General features: G+C 47.3%; 3 protein-coding genes across 3 annotated transcripts; 1 reads left to right on the forward strand and 2 right to left on the reverse strand.

Annotated features, from left to right (window-relative positions):
- Positions 1 to 5024: 5024 nt before the first annotated feature.
- AKAW2_80001S (uncharacterized protein) lies at positions 5025 to 6272 on the forward strand (the record flags this gene model as incomplete). Its single annotated transcript, XM_041680973.1, has 1 exon — positions 5025 to 6272. One exon carries the CDS (start codon positions 5025 to 5027, stop codon positions 6270 to 6272), a length of 1248 nt encoding a protein of 415 aa, XP_041547962.1.
- A 371-nt stretch (positions 6273 to 6643) lies between these two features.
- On the reverse strand, positions 6644 to 9118 carry AKAW2_80002A (transketolase family protein; the record flags this gene model as incomplete). Its single annotated transcript, XM_041680974.1, has 5 exons — positions 6644 to 7561; positions 7620 to 8137; positions 8191 to 8673; positions 8747 to 8856; positions 8925 to 9118. 5 exons carry the CDS (start codon positions 9116 to 9118, stop codon positions 6644 to 6646), a joined length of 2223 nt encoding a protein of 740 aa, XP_041547963.1.
- Positions 9119 to 9827: 709 nt separating this feature from the next.
- On the reverse strand, positions 9828 to 12051 carry AKAW2_80003A (sugar porter family MFS transporter; the record flags this gene model as incomplete). The annotated part of the gene is made up of 10 exons (XM_041680975.1): positions 9828 to 10027; positions 10104 to 10339; positions 10400 to 10642; positions 10738 to 10910; positions 10981 to 11084; positions 11154 to 11298; positions 11355 to 11464; positions 11527 to 11698; positions 11767 to 11881; positions 11945 to 12051. The coding sequence occupies 10 exons, from the start codon at positions 12049 to 12051 to the stop codon at positions 9828 to 9830; spliced, it is 1605 nt and encodes a 534-aa protein (XP_041547964.1).
- Between the last annotated feature and the right edge of the window lie 502 nt (positions 12052 to 12553).

Below are 12553 nucleotides of genomic sequence, written 5' to 3' on the forward strand. Positions count from 1 at the left end.
CCTAAACCCTAAAACCCTAAACCCTAAAACCCTAAACCCTAATAAACCCTAAAACCCTAAACCCTAAACCCTAAACCCTAAAACCCTAATAAAACCCTAATAATAATAGACACCTATTAAAATGATCCCGTACAATGTTCGGAGTCACCCCGTCGAACTGTGTCTTGTCGTCCATCACTGTCGGCCTGAAGGAATCAAGCAAGTCCAGACCATCGTAAGATTCTAGTGACGTCCGAACCTTGTGGAGAAAGCGAGACAAGAATTCTTCCCAGTCTGAGTCGCTATTGTAAGTGCAACGGTAGATAACAATACCCCACGTCTGGAAGCCCAAATCATGCATATTCTTCTCAATTAAGTCGGCATCATTCCATCTAAGGGGCCACCATGGAGTACGTTTAGAGTCTTGAGGACGAAGACTAGGGCGCGGTAATGATGATGATAACAGCCTAGAAGGAAATTGGAGCGTCTTCTTCTTCTGGTAAGGTTGTGGAGTAGTGTTATAAAGTGATGACCGGTGACCATGCCAGATAAGCGGCAGGGAGAAGAACGGAAGAGTTCTCGAGAGGGTATTCGGTACTTGGTATGTATACCTTTTGAGCATGGTGCTAGCATGCCGAGTAAGAAAATTCATTTTAGCAATCTGGGCATGGATTTTGTAACTTAGACTTGACAGATAAGGAAAGAAAAGTTGCGTGGAATGAAAGGGGTAATCCAAGTATTTAAGTCACCCCGAAGTACTATTACAGTACACATCACGTGGTTACGGCCTAGTTTCTGGATTAGTATATCTTTTAAGATCCAAATTATGTTTGGTGCTGTCACCCGAATCACGAGCTAGTAAGATCTTGGAACCCGCTATATCTAGACTAAATCCAAAGCACATCAATTTTGCTTGTCTACAGCCATCAGCTCGTGTTTCCTCTCCCCGGCTGGTAGTATTAGCTACCGGGCCTGAGTCTGCAATCGTAGAGTTGACCACATTTATAGAATGCATTTTCATCAAACCGACTTTGCTCTGAAATTCATTCAAAGCCGCAACCATCACGTCGTTCGTCCTGAGACTGCATCCTGCCGTGTGAGCTTCCATGTAAGCACCCGCCGCCGCCCAGATCGCCGCGGTGGCCCAGCCCTGTGCCTCGTCCTGGACGACCTGGAAAAAGTCCGGCGCCCAGATCCACCACCATTTTTGCAGATCGGTCACGCCAGTTACATGTTCAATTTCCGCGCGCTGCAACCTGAATTGCTGGAGCACGTTGTTCTATTGTCCGACGACCCGGTAATCGCGGAAGTACTCGACAAGGGCGAAAGTCTGGTTTACCATTTAGTCATTTGTTCATTTTCTAAATAATTAATTATTCAGAAAAGGAGTTTATACTGTTCAAAATGGCTGTAATTCTATAGTATGTTAAAATATTACCAATATCCAAGGAAGGACAGGGACTTAAGGTACCATTCAATAGACATCCAGTGTTCGTACACAATCTGCCCGCAAGAGGAAAAGAGTGTCCGTAGAAGCCAAAAGCCCATGACAATCATTTCTGGTGGAATATTGAGTCGCCAAAACAGGTTGATCGCGGGTTTGATTCATGTTAGGTTTGCATGTGCTCCGACAATACTTTCCAATGGTGTCTGTTGAGTCCAACATGATGTGAAAATTATAGGGCATTAGATTCATCTGGTCTGCATATTTCATCATGGCTCGCCTAGAGAGGTGTCTGGCCCTCCTGACGGAAGTCAATACCTTTTCGTCTCACCTGCAAACAGGGTACGCTTTCACTATTAACCGGCTCTTCAATTTTCGTCTTACCTATACCATTCACCTGCAGCATATCGTCAGGGAAATAGGTGCACAACTTATGGATGTATACCGTCACTAGCATGTGAAAGTCCTGCAATTTCCTCACCAGTATACCAGAAGACACCGACTTCCTGGATGATGGTAAGACTTCAAGGAAGATATGTATTTTAATTGACATCATTTCACCGATGAAATATCACGAGGGATACGTTGTAGCCTAAGCTTTGTAACATTAAAAGAGGATTCCGTGTTACCCCTATGATACTTATAAAGGCTTTGTCCCGGCCCATTAGCTGCCGCTATTTAGAAGACAGAACTTCATTGACGTTCACTAGTCAAAGGATACTTCAATAGCCCATACCAGGAAATCGACAACCCGCACCTTCATTCCCAGTCCCTACTTTCCCCAACGTACACGCCCAACATGACAGTTACTAAGCCGCAAATGTATCATTCCCTCCACTACACTCTAAGAAAACAGGATCCACGGTAGTAACACATAACTCTCACAGGCCTGTTGAGGAATACTTTCTCTCCTTAATCAAGGAACAAGAATCTTTTGATTCACGAGAGCTACAAAATGTCTTCGATCATCTACCAGGTGTACAGCCGGACGTTCTGCTCGGTGAATGGGAGGTTCACTTACTCCGAACTGGACACCCTTCAGATTTGGTAGCAGAAAGATTGCTACCTCTGATCAAGGTTGTCCACTCCAGAACATCCGTAACAAAGTATTCATTGGCTGGTAATACACGGAAGTCTCTGCCAGACTGGGGTGATATGTTTGTGAGTCTTTGAACCATATCTTGACGCTTCCCCTTACCTGTCTGCCACTTCTTGACGATTACATCTTTCTTGACTCTAACTGATCATTGAATCCCTAAAGCTATCTGAAATCACCTATCGCGGCGTTCGTTCTGCGGCCATGATATATGATGATCATCCACGGGTAGATTACCTTCGCTTTGTCAATGAACACACCATTGCCGGTGCTCACTGGTCCAAAAAGGAAGATGAAGCCGGTGTGGTATATTTCTATCTTAGCAAGCACTAAGAGACAAGGCCAGAGGATCGATGTTCTGGCCCAATCATCCTGGATAGGTCGTGAAAGTCGAGTTTTGTTGTTCTTCAGCTTTTTTTTACTATAGAATGGAAATCTGAGCTTGTTATTATTGCATCCATCGAGTTATGTCCTAGGCCGTATTCTAAAACCATCTTTTTATGGCATGAGGTAGAACATTCCTACAAGGCGTTGAAGTGGCTGCCATGCGGTAAGGCTTCCGTTGTGTCCTTTAGTTGACATGCCTAACTCATCCGATCGCTGAATGACTGGTGGGTGTTTTACCATTCTTAACTGGGGAGATGAGTCATTGGCTTACACAGCCAGCATAACTACCGCAGACTTTGGCGCATTCCTAATCATCCACATTAGAGGATAGTAGATCTTGTATGATTGTTGGACCTAGCCAATTGCCATGTTGCATCCTGCAGATCATCTATGTGCTTCCAGTTCTGGCCGGGTACATGCTCCAATACATGCAAGGCCTGGTCCTCCTGGCATTCCGTGTCACATTGATTCATGCAGAAGCAGACCATCAAGGAAAGAATTTGCCACTACACAACTTTGGATCTTACTGTATTCTGTGACGTGCGAGCTCTGGTCCAGTGTCCTAGCCACTAGCCTACCCACTGAGCTACAATCAAAAATACGTACTCGATTTATAGGCATCTTTGCCTTCGAAAGATACTAGTTTGTTATCTTATTATAAATCCCTACTGTAGCTACAACATTGGTGGTTACTGCAAATTTTGGCATCTCACTCTACCTTGGCTTTAGTAAAGCTTCCACTAGCCTATCACTCATCATCGTGGAGCTCTTTGCTTGTGAGAAGATCCACCCTTTAGAATTTATTTTATTCAAATCACCTGATCACCATACATTGAACCTGCATGTGTCCCTGCTAGACCTCCCTCTGATTACTGTAATCAGTTGGACACATGAAATGGCTAGGTCATACTAGCTGCTCTTGCCTAATTTGTTGACCACAGCATGGGATCAACGTCACAGAACTAATCTCTGCGCTGCATTTCTGGTCCAAAATGCAAAGGATTTCGAGAACGAACAGCTGATCTGGGCAGTGCTGGCAGAAGAACACTCCGGTCAAAATGTTTAGAGGTATGGTTTGGTGATCTGCTCGTCTTATATGCAAGTGAAAGCAATGTTGAAAATGTAATATGTATATTCATCGTTTTTTTTAATAGATGCCTTCCCATGTTGTGTGGACAACCTCACTGATTATTATTTCAATGATCTAATCATCGTACCCGGCGTATGTCCGTCATATGTATGTTGTGTTCTTTGTTTTTGAATTGAAACTGCTACTTCGCGTGAGTAACTACAATAACGTATGCCGCTTATTCATGATGGTATCCTAGCTGGGCTCAAGCTCTAGCATGTGTCGAGTGATTTTCCAATGGCCTTCATGACTAGAGGTTGAAAAAATGTCCCTGCTCTCAGGAACGCCTTCATCTCCTTGTTCATGAGGATTTCCCATTGCCCGCATTATTTTTATGGCAGCCGCACCTGGTACTTGATTATAGCAGAGCATTGCCTACCCACCTTATTGTCACCGATCTTGTGTAGACATCAGATGGATGGTATACATATCCGCAGGGGAAGTGAAATACTGCCATTTCATAAGCATAAATTTGTATCCTTTTAAATCAAGGCAAGGCATATCGTCTATCGCCATGATGGCCAACGGCACCAACCATTTCATTTGGACCGCTGATCAGTAGGCTGAAACCACGTCACCAGCAGACCTGGCACTGACCTCAGAGGAGGACCCAGAGGCGGTGGATGAAATATGGTATGAGCAGTTGCCACTGGCAAGATCTCATCACTGGAATTTTCTTATGATCTCTATCCAGGTGTCGCGAGGTAGGTAGAAATTGGTTATGAGTCGAATCTCTACAAGATCCAGAGAGCGAGGTAGTTCTGGTGTCGGGCGCGCCTTTGGGGACTCAGGCATCAAGGTTGTGGGGATGTAAACCTTAAACTTACGGCTTGGCTTCTTAATCGGGTCTAGTGCAGTCACGTAGTACTATAGTTTGGAATTGTCGTATCTCGCATGGCTTCACATATCGCTGCGCTCTCGATGTTCCCCTAACCAGACCTTTTGGCTCGCTATACAGAGGACTTTTAGTTGATTCATGTTTCCTCACAATGAGCAACCCTCATCTACGTCTTGATACGCCCCAATCCCACACCATTTTCATCCGCCCGGGCATCGAACCATATACTTCGTCTTTGCCGGGTTCGGTTCGACTTGCAAGGAAGGCTTCCATGGGCATGGACATGACAGATAGTGCACGCAATATCACTATTAGTCTTGTTCGATCAGTGAAATTCGATGGCAATAGCTCACCTCGCACAAACCTCAAGGGTCGCTGGCGAAATACTCTTCGATATCGACAGTCCACGACAAAGCAATTTATAGCACCGGGCTACGAAGAGACTGTTCTGAATTGTATTCTTTGGTCCGCACTTGACAAACTCGAGTCGTGTCGGAATACAGACACGGAAGATGGTGTGGTATACTACTTTAATATTCCGGTGCCGAACTGCCTCCCTCCAACGATGAAAACCGAGCTCGGGTCAGTCAATTACTACCTCAAGGCCACGATTGACCTTGAGTCTGGCCGCAAACTGAGTGTGTCCAAGACCCTTGACATCCTTTATCGCTTGATACAACCAACATCCTTCCCCAGCAATTATTCTCGACGGTTCACTGCCTCCCCTCTGATGATCCAAACTACGATATCACGGCAACGACCAAAAGACGCGACTACCAAAGCGATGTTCTCCGTGGAGCTAGCAATTCGGAATTTGCTGACACCAGGTGCCAGAGATGGTGAAATGAAATATATAGCTATCTCAGCAATCAAGTGGAGGGTCGACGAAGTAGCTATGCGCCGTAATATAGCCCATTGTGAGATGCAGGCCTTTGCTAACACTACAACGACGTCGAAACGGTCATTGATAGAAGGAAAGCTCGAACCCCGATGCCCGAAAGTCATATTGAATCGCTCGGATCAGAGCTGCCTGCGTGATGGCTGCTTACGTGTCGACTTCGAAATCAGGATTCCGGAAAGTGCAAATGCTGCAGACGAAATCTGTGAGAGTTACTGCGGCGGTGACGATCCACGGAATATTTTTCCACTGGCCGATCTTCCAGGAATTGCTATCAACCACGAATTGAAGGTCGAGCTTATAACCCGGGAGGACACCTTTAGTGGTAGAACGAACAAGAAACTGGACCGGAAACCCATCGCTAAGTTGTACGGTGCAATATTTCCGCTGCGAATACACAAGCTTGCCAATGATGTCGACACGATGGAGACATATTGTCTCGACGAGCCTCCGGCATTTGATGTGATCCAACAGATGCTACCCCCGAAATACGAACCATAAATAGATCCACAAATCGAAAGATTCTTCAAGAACAAGAGAGAGTTGGAGAAGTGGGAAGATAGACTACATGGATTGCTTCAGTCAGGTCAATGAAATTTCGAAGCATCCTTGAAATGCACATGCACACTACTGCGTAGCATTCACAACCTACCAGATAGTTTCCTCTATTGTGTAAATTATCTGATGTCTGAGCTGCCTGTTTTGTTTTGCACTGAGTGTAGCAAGCCCTTATAGTACAAGCCGAGAATCTATCTCCTTGTGAGCACTGATGGTCATTGAGTAAGCACGATCGGATCCTCACCCTTTACAGACAACCTCAATCGCAATATACAAGGGAAAGTTCCATGTCATTGCAAGAGTCAGAAACAGTTCTAATGCTGAAGTTCAATCCAGTGAGCCCCGTTGAACTCTCTAAAATCGCCCCTCAAGACCTCAATCCCATCGCGTCTTACTTCCGCTACCAGGTCCTTGATTTTAATGGCGATGCGATCTGGCACAAACCCGAAATGAGCATATGCATCCTTCGAAGGCAAACTCTTTCCAAAGTAGTTCATGGACACGGATGCATCAGCATAGCGCTCCCATCCGTTAGACGGGTAGGCCTCAATCACGACGGTTGGCTTGCCGGCGCGAGGCTTCAATACAGAGTGCTTGTATTCCCGAGATTGTTGCTCGAAAAGCCTTGTGCAAGGGAATGAGACAATGCGTGCGCGGAGACCATATTCCTTAAGGAGCAATTCGCGGGTTTGCATCGCATATACCATTTCTGAGCCGACTCCGATGATGGTGACGTCAAAGTCGTCGCCCTCTGCCTCAGCAAAAACGTACGCGCCTCTTATTACACCTTCGCGTGAGGAGTATTGAGGATACTGGTTCAAACCCTGGCGGGATAGTGAAATGACAGTCGGCGTCTCAGTCGCGCGAATGGCGGCGTTGTAAGCGCCTGCAACTTCTTCTGCATCGCAGGGGCGGATGTAGAGTAGGTTAGGCATAGCACGCCATAGCGCAGCAACTGCGATGGGCTGGTGCGTAGGTCCATTCTCGCCGACTCCGATGCTGTCATGGGTGGCGATATGGATCTGATGGAGGCCTTGTAGTGCGACCATGCGGATAGCGGCAGCGGCGTACAAATGGAAGACAAAGTATGTACTCGTCATGGGGATGAAGGTGCCCCTGTTAAATGCAGCAAGCCCGTTGGAGATAGCGCACATGGCATGTTCCCGGATACCATAGTGAATGTATCTACCGCTGTAGTCTCCGGTCAGACCACACACAGTTTGGAGGTCAGGCTGAAGTGCATGTAAGCAACCGGAAGTGGCATCAGGAAAGGAAGCTAGTGGCACCTACAGACTGGAAGTCGACTTTGTTCTTGTAGGCGACATTGCAGGAGGGCGTAAGATCCCCAGTCCCGATCAAGAACGAATTGATGTTCTTTCCCAGGGCATTGGTTATCACACCAGCAGACTTTCTGGAGGCAGTGGGTGCAGTAGGCTGCTCTTCCTTGTTGGGAATGTACTTGTTCCAGTCTTCTGGAAGCTTTCCTGCAACACGGCGCGCAAATTCAGCGGCTAACTCGGGGTACTCTTCACGATACTTGTCAACAGCCGCATGCCAACTCGCTTCATGAGCCTCGCCACGGCCAGGGATATCACGGAAGAAGTCATAGACATCCTCTGGAATGTAGAAGTGTTCGTTAGGGTCGAGGCCAAACGATCGCTTTAGGTTAGCCACTTCGTCGACACCCAGGGCAGATCCGTGCACATCAGCCGTGCCGGCCTTGGCGGATCCAATACCAATGACGGTGCGGACGTTTAAGAATGTTGGCTTATCGCTATGGCGAGCGGCATTGAGCGCGTTCACGACAGCTAGATCGCATTAGCACACCCTTCACATCAAGTCAAGGGTTTGGGAGACCTACCAGCAACATCTGTGTCCCCATTGTACACGTCTACCACATTGAAACCAGTAGCTCGCATCTTCATGTTCATATCTTCAGTGTTAGCAACATCTGCACTTCCATCGCACGTAACGTTGTTATTATCGAAGATGACACATAGATTGTTCAGCTTCCAGTGGCCAGCGAGTGAGAGCGCTTCAAGACCGACACCTTCCTGAAGGCAGGCGTCACCGACCATGCACCACGTCATGTTATTTACCACCTCGTGGCCAGGTCGGTTGTATGTAGCGGCCAGATTTTTAGTGGCCATGGCGAGTCCAACAGCATTAGCGACACCCTGGCCGAGAGGACCCGTTGTGACCTCTACGCCTTCAATCTCGATTTCGGGATGACCGGGGCAGAGCGAGTCAAGTCTCGCGGAGTGGTATGTCTTGAGCTGATCGTGTGTCATGCTCGGAACACCAATAAGGTGCATAAACAAATATTGCCATAGGCAGGCATGGCCTACAATAAATTGTTTTAGCCACAGTCTGAGTAGAGTCAGACAGCTCGGCCGGAAAAACGCCCACAGACTTACCATTTGAGAGCACAAAACGGTCGCGATTGAAGTAGTTGCAGTTCTTTGGGGAATACTTCATGACATATTTATACAAGGCGATACCAATGGCAGCCATACCCATTGGGGCTCTGTTGAGCTTGGTTAGCGCCGTTCCCATGTTGTCAACTAAGATATACAGGATATGGAGCTGACTCACCCAGCGTGGCCTTCTCCATACTGCTGTGCAAGATCGGCAACGAAGGCTCGGAAGACATTCATCACACGCTGGTGCTTCTCTGGGCTTTCTAGTCCGATACCGACACCGGCTGAAGCTCCATTGCGAACACCAGAGACTGCTTTCGTGGGCAGACTTTGGATGGGCTTCTCTGTAAGTTCTAGTGCGGGCGCCATAGCCGGAAAGTGAAGGCTCTCTGCGAAATCAAGAGTTTCTTCTGCAAGAAAACGTTCTATGGTTGTGAATTTGAGATTGTTAGGCCAAAGACATCGAGATGGCGGTATTCTTATACCTCATGCCATTCATCCCGATATGCCATATGCCCCAGATTTGAGGCACTGACCAGGTAATGGGGCATGTTGATTCTGGATCGAGACGATGACAGTCACCTGTCATTAAGGCCACTGACTATAGGATAGTCAGATGTTATTCGCAGTATCAGTATTTCCATATGGTTCTGAGTGCTGGCCATCGTCGGAACAGTGCCTCGCTTCGAGGCCAGTGACCCTCGCCTCGATGACCCCTCGGCTGCGTTCCCGCGAGTAATGTAGTGCCCCCACAATGGTCATACTGCCTCATAAGCATTATTAGTCATCTCGACATATCTTTGACAAATTCACTACTGATGACTGTAATGTCTCGAAGAAAGGGTGTACTCCCACAGGTACAACAGAACATGAACTTGGTGTATACGTTTGGAAAAGAGGTGATATAACAAAGACCCATGAGTAGCTTATGGGGTAAACTCACTTCCTCTATTGTCTAACGATGTTATCTATGTACATTCCAAATATGAAGTTTCAGGTTTACGAGGCCCAAGGTTCCCGCCCTTCTCTGTCATCATACACCAAAGCTAGGCCATAATCATCAGTGACGCGGATAATATTATATGGAAGATGCATTTTCAACCATGTCGACTGTAGGAGCACTTTCCTTCCTTCCATGTAGAACAGCGTCAGTAAGCGCCGAAGCATCTTCGGTGATTTTGGCCATCTTCTTCTTGGACTGTGGGCCAATAAGCCATTTAGGATTGTTCTCGAACAAGACATCAATATCTTCAAGAGACGCCTTGCAGGTTTCCGGAACTGCGGTGTCAAGATTGTTAACAAAGGGTTCAAACTCGGGAATTCGATCTGTAGCGTGCGCCGAAGGAAAGCTTACTGAAAAAGTATGTCACTGGGATAAAAGACAAGTTCGTACATGCCCACAGGATGTAAGTACCATACTGAATGCGAGAGATGAGCACTGGAGATATCATAACAACAAAGAAATTGCAGAGCCAGAAAAAGCCGGTGGAGATGGCGACGGATGTTCCACGCGTTTGCAGCGGAGTCAACTCGACGGGTAGCAAGAAGGCCAGCCCGTTGGTACCGATGGCACAGACAGTGTTGAAGATGCTAACATTCAGACATTAGCAATATAATAAGAAAAAATTCTCTATAGACAAGATGACTCACAAAACACAAACTACGGACACGTATCCGCATGCTTTATTGCCTGGATACGCAACTGTGGCGGCGAGAACAGCCATGCTGACACACTGCCCGACCGCCCCGAAAAGCAGTAAGGGCCGACGCCCAAGTCTGTCGATGAGGGGTATTGGAATGAAGCTCGCAATCCAAAACTCCAAGCCGACAAAGCCGGACATCAGCAAACTGAGATGCCTGGAGAACTTCAGTGTATTCTGGAAAATAACGGGGCTGTGGTATTCCAACAAGATGTGGTAAGCGAGTGATCGTCAAGATATATTTCAAGAGGTGCGGTTTCAGGACAACGGATCAACAGCAGGACTTACACATAATATGTGATAAGATTGACGCCAGTAAGCTGGTACATGCACATCACAAACGCAGATAAGATGAGACGCTGGAAAAATCGGGGCCTTCCCTGGGTGAAGATAGCCTGCCAATGGGAATCACTTTGGGAATCTTCTTGGAGTGCGTTCTCAATCAATAACACGATTGTGCACTAGATCAATCCCGTGACATTAGCGAATCCGTGTATCAAAGGATATTATCACTGCATGTGGTGTACGAACAACTTCAGAAGCGCGTGTAGCAGGGTCTTCTTCTAACGACAACATATCAACAACGTCGCGTGCCTCATCAACTTTTCCGTTGCGCATCAGAACCCGCGGGGATTCTGATATATCAGAGAATTGCACATTAGTCTTCCGATACACTGTTTGAACACGAGGCTATTACCACTTACCGGGAAGAAAGAGTGCCAGAACGATTGTCACAGCCGAGAAAGCAGACTGCAGCCCCAGTGGCAGCCTCCATGCCCAACCATTATTACTGGTAAGAGAGGAGGCTGCCAGGCCATAGTCGACCCAGTATGCTAGGGCAATCCCGAACTGCAGAGATTAGCTGATGATTTCTTGGAAGGTGCCATAAATGCACCCTGACATACCAGGTTGATGTTAAGTTGCCACATGACGGCTCGACCTCTGTTCTTAGAACGAGAGCACTCGCCATTCCAAGTTGGCAGAATAGCAGCTGCCATACCATTTCCAAACCCGGCTGGAGGCAGAATGGATCAGTATTCCGCGATGTAAGGCACTTGGACGCAGATTGGAACATACCGACAATACGGCCTACTATCAATTGGGCCAAACTGAAAGAGGAAGCCTGAAGGATGGCACCGAAGATGATAATCAGCTCTCCCACCATGACGGTCAGCCTTCGGCCGAATTTGTCACCACTGAATATGACAGTCAAAGCGCCGGCTGCACATCCTAGTTCATAGACCGCCACCTGTTCATGTTAAAAGCACGTCCCTGGTAGGTAATTTCCCTGAAGAGCCAAGCCCCACCGTCACGTACCGCGAAACCTTGGAGGGTAGAGTTGCCATGCGAGATGGAAGGGAATGTCGCTTCGAATGATGGGCCCGTGAGAAGACTACCCATGACACCTTGATCATAGCCGAAGAGCATGTTCCTACATGGCGCAGAGGCGTGCGTTAGACTCCGTCTCGCGTGTAAGTCTGGGGGTCATACTCACCCAATGCCACATGTAACTGTAATTAGGTACTCGATCCATGCTGATCTAGCCCCTCGACCTCTTAGCCGCTTGGTGAGAAACGCATAGGGAGTTGTGAATGGTTTCATTCTAATTTTCGTCTCGCAACTGACTTGGCAACAAGTTTCAATGAGGAATCAAATCTCGCTTGCAGGTAGGTTGAAGAGAAATGTATTTCGCCAAGAACTACATGAGACTAAGCACTGGGTTTGTTATAATGAATTTCTTTTCTACTGGATCGGCGATAAACAGCTTGGAGGATTGGGGTATCTCCGGATCCCCGCATTGTGGGGGGTCGCCCTGATTATCGCTGCTGAAATTTGAGGCTTCCTAAAGCTACGTTTGACATCGTCTCGGGACCGGCCCAGACTTGGACAATTGGTTCGAAACCTTAAACTGGCCTTGAGCCACACGGATAGCCAGAATCTTAAGCTTCCCGCTGCATTCGACTGCGTCTGACTTCGGCAAGTTGACGTTACTGGGAAAGCGAAGGCGATGAAGTCTCCACATGGTTTTTTAACCTTCCCAACTCTGGTGTTCCCTATGTGTCATTGAGGGCTTTATCCCACCGGTCGCCAATCCCACCCGGTA

Source organism: Aspergillus luchuensis, chromosome 8, assembly GCF_016861625.1.
Source record: "Aspergillus luchuensis IFO 4308 DNA, chromosome 8, nearly complete sequence".
In the NCBI taxonomy this organism is placed as follows: domain Eukaryota; kingdom Fungi; phylum Ascomycota; class Eurotiomycetes; order Eurotiales; family Aspergillaceae; genus Aspergillus; species Aspergillus luchuensis.